Source organism: Morus notabilis, unplaced genomic scaffold (genome assembly GCF_000414095.1).
Source record: "Morus notabilis unplaced genomic scaffold, ASM41409v2 Scaffold946, whole genome shotgun sequence".
NCBI lineage: Eukaryota > Viridiplantae > Streptophyta > Magnoliopsida > Rosales > Moraceae > Morus > Morus notabilis.
Window position 1 is genome coordinate 224,563 of NW_010359240.1, and position 8,274 is coordinate 232,836.

General features: G+C 37.1%; 1 protein-coding gene across 1 annotated transcript; it reads right to left on the bottom strand.

The window, feature by feature from the left end:
* LOC112090774 lies at positions 1 to 2,517 on the bottom strand. The gene has a single exon (XM_024162842.1). The coding sequence runs from the start codon at positions 2,515 to 2,517 to the stop codon at positions 1 to 3; it is 2,517 nt and encodes an 838-aa protein (XP_024018610.1).
* Positions 2,518 to 8,274: the final 5,757 nt, after the last annotated feature.

Consider the following 8,274-nt stretch of genomic DNA (forward strand, 5'->3'; position numbering starts at 1 on the left):
TCACTTAAAAAATCCGCCAGAACCAGACAATTCCTCCAGAACACCAGGTTTCTCTTTAGTTTTTCGCGTACCAAATAACATTTTGTGTCTTCTTGCAGCTTTTATATTAGCAATCGAGTTCTCAGCCCTCGCAATCCGAGCTTCAAGCGCGTCCACTCCATCTAAATTAAACTCACAAAGCTCTCCGCTCTCTCCTTTCTTATCATTCAATCTTTCTTCTTCGCTCACCACTTCACTTTTCTTGTCTTTCAAGGCAGCTTCTTCCTCAACCGGTTCCGTCATAGGCAAAGGACTTCCATTAACACTTCTGTAGATGTTTTTAGATTTGACCATTCGTGTGAGTGTCAACCTGTCCTCCACATCAGAGCCCCCAATATCAACTTTTTCTTCCTTGGAAGCCTCTTTCTCAAATGGTTTCCTTATAGGCGAAGGATTACCATTTACACTTCGGCCGATGATGTTCCGAGATCTAAACATTTGTGTAAATGTCGACCTGTCCTCCGGATCAGATCCCCTCACTTCAACTTTACCGTTATGCTTTTGCGAAAAACCCGGTGGACAAGATAAATCATTCTCCTCTCTCAATCTTTTCCTTTTGTCTTCCATTGACGCCCTTTTTTCCATCGTCTCCTTTACAACATTTGAAGAAGGACCCTCCTTCTGTGGAATATTTCCATCATCAATGTGTTTAGGCCTTAACATTTCTGCGAGTGTCGACTTGCCCTGCGGATCAGAGCCCCTAAATTTAGCTTTATTAGACTTTTGAGAAAAAACAAGATGACAAGATGAGTCACCAGTCTCTTCTCTTAATCTCTTCCTTTTGTTATCCACAGCGCCCTTTTCCTCAACTGGTTCCATCGGACGCTTCTTCTTTATAACACTACCCGAAAAACAACTTCCATTCTTGGGCCTTTTCGCATCAACCGTTCCAAGCATTTTCTCATGTGTCACTTTGTCATCCAGATGAGAACCTCCTACTTCAACATCATTACACTTTGGAGGAAAACTAGGAGGGACAGAAGTAGTATTGCTCTCTTTTTTCGGTCTCTTTGACAGTGCACCACACATCGGCCCAACTGCATCTTGGCCACCCGATTTCCATCTATTCCACCACTCAAAGTATCTATAGGTAACACCAGGACTGAAAAACCTCGATTGAATATACAGCTTCTCAAAGTTCATAGGCTTATTGTAACTTTTCCAAGCAACAAAATGAGTCTGATTATACCAACTCACACTGCCCGGCAAATCTTGGCCCATCCCAAATTGCCTTGCCACTCTATGTGGAAGATACTTCTCAACAAAATGACCCGACTGATCGATGCCCACCAACTCCGAAGCCCTCAAACACAGCGCAAACGACTCCAATTCTTCGTCCAAACCCTCATTAACCAACAACCACTCTTCTTTATCTCTGTAAAACTTGGGAAGAACCCAGTTCTCCATTTCCATGGCATAAGGCCTCCATATGAAAAACTCGCCAGATGAGTTAAAAACAGCCTTGACATCCTCACATTCCAACTTCTTAACCTTATGCCATTGAGCTAGCCTTGTTTGACCCAATTCACCTAAATTCCTCTCAGGCTGTAACAACACAAATCTCTCATAAACCCAGACTTGAACCAACTGAAAAGGAGCCCAAACCACAACTTTACTACCATGGTTAGAATCAATCGAAGCAAACATTTTTTCTCTCAAAAGGCTCAAATCCCTATAAATACTAGCCAAAACAGCCGGTGCCAAAGCGATTCTAGTCCCTCTAGCCAAACGAATCGCAAGTGGGAAAAGATGTTTGAGTATTACAGTTCTAGAACAAGCAGGAAAAACAAACCTTGAAAGCCATAGAGAGAGAAACGCCTCATGCTCAATCTCACTCTTTCTCTCTTTCTCCTCCATGAAAATTCTCATCCAAGGATAGTGACAAGGTTTCTTGGCCTTAGACTTGGTAAGAACTAATCTTTCTTCGTTCAGTTTTTGCTCTTTTTCTTCCATTTCTTCACGCTCAGAAGGACGCAGAAAAGAAGCCTCAAGTGGGTTGAAAACAGGACAGCCCAGAACAGAGTAACCTCCGCAAAGCATGATATCTTCCAAAGTTATTGTCGTTTCGGCGAAATCGAAGACAAAAGTGTTGGTTTTGGGAGACCATTTCTTGGCCAGCTCCAGCACCAAATCTGGGCATTTGATAACTTTGTAAGTGGACCCCATTATTGCTCTGTAAATCCCCGCTCTCTCCCATGTTTGCTTGTACTTGGGGGAGAGCTTTTCGACCCAGTTTTTCCACTCTTCTTGAGGGAAAAGCCACCCATCAAACGACACCTCTAATGGGGAGTTTCTGTTTCTGGGTTTTGAAGTTTTTGTCGTTGAAGAGTCGAAAAATGGCGGAGCTTCAGCTTCTTCAACGGAGGTTGTTGGAGGAGCAGACGGTTTGAGGAAATGGGCAGTTCTGAAATCGTGCTCTGTTGGTGAAACCATGAGGTCTTGTCTTGTTTCGACAATGGCGTCTGATGGGTTGTCCATTTTTGGGTTTTTTTGTTTTGTTTTGGTGACCAAAAATGGAGGTCTGAGGAAAGGTGACAGTATGGAGTTGCTTACTCGGGAAGTTTTTGAGTCGTTTTTGCAAACAAAGGAGGAGAGAGAGAGAGAGAGAGAGAGGTGGCACAGTATGGAGTTGCTTACTTGGTAAGTTTTTGAGGCGTTTTTTCAAACAAAGGAGAAGAGAGAGTAGTACGGTAAGCAAGTGAAAAGACAGCTTTGGAAGTGTGAAAATCACCATTATTAATGCATGAAATAATGATTACAATTTACTATTTTACTAGTTTCTCTCGCGTGTTCAATTCAGTACAATCCTAATCACCGAAAAATTAATTACAGAAAAAGCTCATGTTATCCATAGTTTGAATTAAATTCTAGGTTACTAGACTAGTCTTATTTATTTTACTGGTTGAATTTAAAATTTAAATTTTATTATAATAATTTTATTATATTTAATTTTTTTTATTATAATAAAAAGTTTTTATATAAAATTATACATCAATTTAAATTAAAAATTTAAATTAGTGAACTAAATAGGTTTATATATTCGTGGTATGATTTGAATTATAATTTATAGTATATTATAATATTTTTTCTCATAAAAAATACACGTAAATTAAAAATAATTCTAAATTATTCTGAATTCATGAACTAAATATCTACTAAAATTTGCTGGAAGAGTATGATTTAGTTGGACACAGCTCTAAATTTTCCATAACATCGATCAATAAAATAAGCCTTTTGCTACGTTTATCTATACACATATACAAGAAGTTATCATCATGGGTGGCTAGATATAATAATTAATCCGGTTAATTAGCATAAATTAATATATTTTATAGAATATTTTAAAAGGTTTTATGAATTTTTGTTATATATGGTTCATATTAAAATGTTTTCCATCGTTTTAAAAACTAACAATTTTTGCCTAAAATTTATTATCCTAAAATTATTAAAAGTTTGATGTGTTTCTAATGAATTGTTAATTTCAATTTATATATAATAAACAGATTTGAGATGCCTCGATCCGTTTATTGTTATTTATTAAAGTACATAAAACTTTTATGAGCAAACAAGTAATATAGAGATAAAAGTGGATAACAGCGTTTAAACCCTTATAAAGAAAAAACAGACAAAACAATTTATATGATATGTAAAAAGAATATACTTTAAAGTGAAAAAAAAAAGTATTTCAAAGAAAATTCTCAAATATCTTCGGAATTCTTTTGAAATTCTCAAACATCATAGGACCAATGAAATAAATTCTCGTTTAGTTTGCTAGTTTAAATTGTGTTGATTTAACCTTTTTTTTATTTGAACAAAAATTCTAACAAAGTCGTTTAAACAGTAATTTAAATTTGTGTTTGGTTGTGCATTTAAAGTTTTAATTTGAACATAGAATATAATCCGAATTAGTGTTTAGATGAGTATTACAAAATGTAAATTTGAATATAATTGGCGTTTGGATTAGAAACAATTCTAACTATAAAATTAGTGGTAAGTGAGTTAAAAAAAATACTTTTATGACTTTAAAAAAAATGACATTACATTAGAAATAAACAATACCCTTTTTTTTTAATAGCACACCTATGTTATTATAATTTCTTTTTCTTATTGTTTCTACTTAAAAAAAAAATTGCTACATATAATTTTTATTAGGTATTCTTTGGATATGGTGCTTTAATGGGAACGGAAATAAATTTTTTTGGGTACTTGCATAAGAAGGAATAGTAGTACAAGTATGCAATAATAGTTGGACGTAAATTACTAACCATCAAAAAAAAAAATCGAGACTGTAAAAAATTGGAGAGGCGCAGAGCAAATAACCATATAAAAAAGTCCAAAAGCAAAAGTGGAGAAGCACATAGCACATTGGAGGGAATCTCTTAATTTAAAATTATTTTTATTTTACGTATATTTTTTATAAAAAAAAATACTGTAGAGAATTATGAATTATGATTCATAATCAGGGACGAATACAAAAACCAAACATCCTCTGTGTAAGAACGATCAAAATTAAGATTGGGGAATGGTTTTACTGTAGAAAATTAGTTTAAATTGATGAATTGAAGGGAGGAGTTGAATCGAGAGTTGAGCCATTTCAGCTCAAATTAAATGGCCCGTTCAATTCAAATTAATGTCCTTATCCCGATTGTGGTTTGGACTAAATTGGGCTGAACTGAACTTAGTTATCCAACCAAACAGGGGCTAAATGTCCAAATATAATACCTTCATTTGAAAAATGTCAAATTTTTTCTCAGGCACATCAAGAGTGGATTCAAGTATGCGGGCGTCATGTGCAGAGCCCTCCCACCCGGCAAGCATATATGTGAACTTCATGTCAAAAGAACATACACCCAAAATATTTTAAGACATAAATCCCTTCCTATTTCTCCATACCTCGGCATTAAAAGCGGCGGGACACAAGGAACATGCGTCCCATCGAGCGCACTAACACAGTTCTGCGATTTAAAACTAGATTACTACACGACTTATTAAACAAAGTGTTGTAACATAAACTTAACATAATCAAGTTGACTTACATCAAACCAAGGTCTGTACTTGCTTCCACTTGCTTCAATGAACGGATCGATAAAGTTAAAGTCCGGGGGCTTAATGAAATCATGTCGTAGACGATAGATGGCATTCAGGACAATCATAAAATACTTTGAGATTGTCGCACCCGAATGCTGCCACTGATGTTGTGTCTCCTTGTTACTTTCGCTTTGGCACACAATTGTGAAGAATATAATCAGTTGTTCATCCACGTTCATATTTTTAGTACTTTTTAGTAGATTCTTTTGTTCAAGTAACCAACTCAACCTCTTAAAGCAATCAGTTCACATTCTTATCTTATTGTAGATCACTAGTTCGTGTCCATCTAGCAAATCACCAAGACGCTGATGATCTGTATAATGACTATTATTTCTTGGAGTAGGAGGTGGTCTTTCCAAGAAATCAGCGCAATATATGAACACTGCGGCAACACCAAGTATATAGTCATCTTCAGAGTCAGAATCACCATCCATTAGGGGGGGGGGGGGGGGGGGTGTTTCCTTGGTTTGATGGGCCGACATTCCACATGATCCCTGAAAGTGGTATATGATGTATAGGTCTATAATCCGAAATTAACCAAGAAATTCCCTTTAAATCGTCCAAAACTCATCAAAAATCATATATGTCAACCTATTATATTGACCACAACTCTAACATGCTTCCAACATAATCATATCCGAGAATGACAACAAAATTTGACAACAATATAGCAATAGCAAGTCTTCAAATAATACTTGTCTCATAACATAACATAAATTTGACAACAATATAGCAATAGCAAGTCTTCAAAGTAACACTTCTCTCATAACATAACATAAATTTGACAACAATATGGCAATAACAAGTCTTCAAAGTAATACTTCTCTCATAACATAACATAAATTTGACAACAATATAGCAATAGGGTCGAATTCTACCTTGTTCAAAAACAACACAATAATGTAAACTCACAACATAACATAGTACAGAAACCGGTAGTAAACAACAAAATGAGAGTTCATGAATAAAAAACTTCAATAACCTAAACGAAATGCCTATAGATAACTCAATATAAGTACTAAATAAGTCTTCTGTTGTTACACATGATCGTCATTCCCTTCTCCACCAAATGGGCCTGCAAAGTTTGAGTATTGATTACCCATGTAGTATTGCTGTGGGCGTTGTAAATTAGGAGGGCCTTGTTGGAAATTAGGAGGGACTTGTTGAAAGTTGGGTGGTGGTTGATTTAAGTTTGCGGGTTGTTGGGGAAAAGATGCATGATGTTGTGGGAATTGTTGCTGGGATTGCATCTGGAATGGTTGGGAACCCATAAATGGTGTTCCGTGAGGCATGAAGAATGGATATGTGGGTCCAGTAGGTGGGATCTGTTGATTGCACAAGGCCTTCAATGTTTTCAACACATACAGAAGCCGTTGGCTTTCTTTCAAATGTAAGAACAAGTTTTGACAATTTGGGTTCCAGTTTAAATACTCACTGAAAGATACAACCTGTTCGTCGTCAAGTAGCATTTCACTTATGACTTCACAACAATGGTCAAAGGTTGAAGTCAGCATTTCACCAGCCTGCGTAGCCCCAGGCTGGGTAGCACCTGAACTAGTGCCTTTGCTAGACTGGTGACTTTCAAGAGTATTGGCTATACTTTTAAAAAGATCTTCGCTTCTGGATCCATCATTCTTACCCCACTCTTGCTTGGTTGCTTCGAGATTGGCCGCGATGAAGAGGCAATATTCAATGGGCGTCCCGACGAATGTAGGGCACTTCGCATTGTTTGAACAAAACCTTCCTCAGTGTCCTCAGCTTGAGAGGTTCTGCCAACCACATTCTCATCCTCTATGTGCGGCTGTGAGGTTTCATTTTCCTCATCAGTATCGTCCATCTTGGATTCGAATGCACCACGTGCACGCCTACTCGCGAAGGCCTCGTAGTAGAGGTCGTAATTTTTTAGTGGGTCTTTGCGTGCCCGCTTTGTCCATTTGTGCGACTGCTTAAAAAGCAACTTGGAAGTCAAAAATAGCTACAAATTTGTAATAGGAAAGCAGATATACTGTAGTACGTAATGAAAGTACTAACCTCGCAGAAGTCATTCCAATATTCCTCCGTACAAGTTGGGCAATTTTTAACGGGATCCCATCCGAGACCGGTGTTCGTGCGCAGGGTAAGCTCAGCATTGAATTTCTTTTTAAGTCTTTCCTTTGCCTCTTTCACTCGGGCTGGGGGAATAGGAGTGGAAAATAGAGGGGATAAATCATTTGCCCATTGCTCCCAATCTGCTGAATCTAGTTGACATCCTATCTTGTTCTTATTGTAATCCGCAAGGCGGATTAACAGCGCATGTTTTTGTTTCTCTGACCAATAGAAAGTCACGTCATCTTCATTCCTTCGCGGCATCTATTACATAACATGAAGATGACCACCGACGACAAGAAAGAGACATATGCCACGTCAAAGAAGAATGGATGATTAAAGCAAAACATGTCAACTAATTTGGCTCATAAATTTGTGTTAAAGCATCATATAAGTTTCGGAGCACTACCCTTATGGCATGGTAGTTATGCTACCAGGCCTCATTCTAACAGGTTAGGGATCACATTGCTTTTCACAGTTTCGGAGCACTAACCTTATGGCATGGTGCAATCCATCATAACCCGTATAAATGAAGCAGCAACTGATAAATGCCTAAATACCAAAAGGATAGCGCTACAACGAAACTGATATGCATAGGAAAAATGATCCATCATTGCCAATAATCTGGCCAAGATGAACAAGAACGTATGATCTTCTCATCTCTGGATTAGGTGTAGCATATTTATATAAACGGGAGACAAAGAATGCATCAGAATTATGATATGACGATTTCAAATGAGAGCTAATTACGATAAATGAAAAAGTATTGTACACTTACTTCCAAAAACAAGAACAGCTGAGCAAAGCATTATAGACCTAAGGTTAATATATTAATATACCATTATTAGTAGGAGTGGCCAGGCAGGTGTAACCTATATCTAAGCTCAAATCCAACATCTATAAACCCATAGTGCACATAAAATGGCCGATCAATGGGTGTTTGTATTTTTTTGTTTATAGACTCCACACTTATCTGTTGCAACCCAGCTGTGTGCAGCCAAAATCCGATAGGCCTAACATGAGTGTAGAACAAAAGCCTATATCCTTAAATTCAGTTTCGTT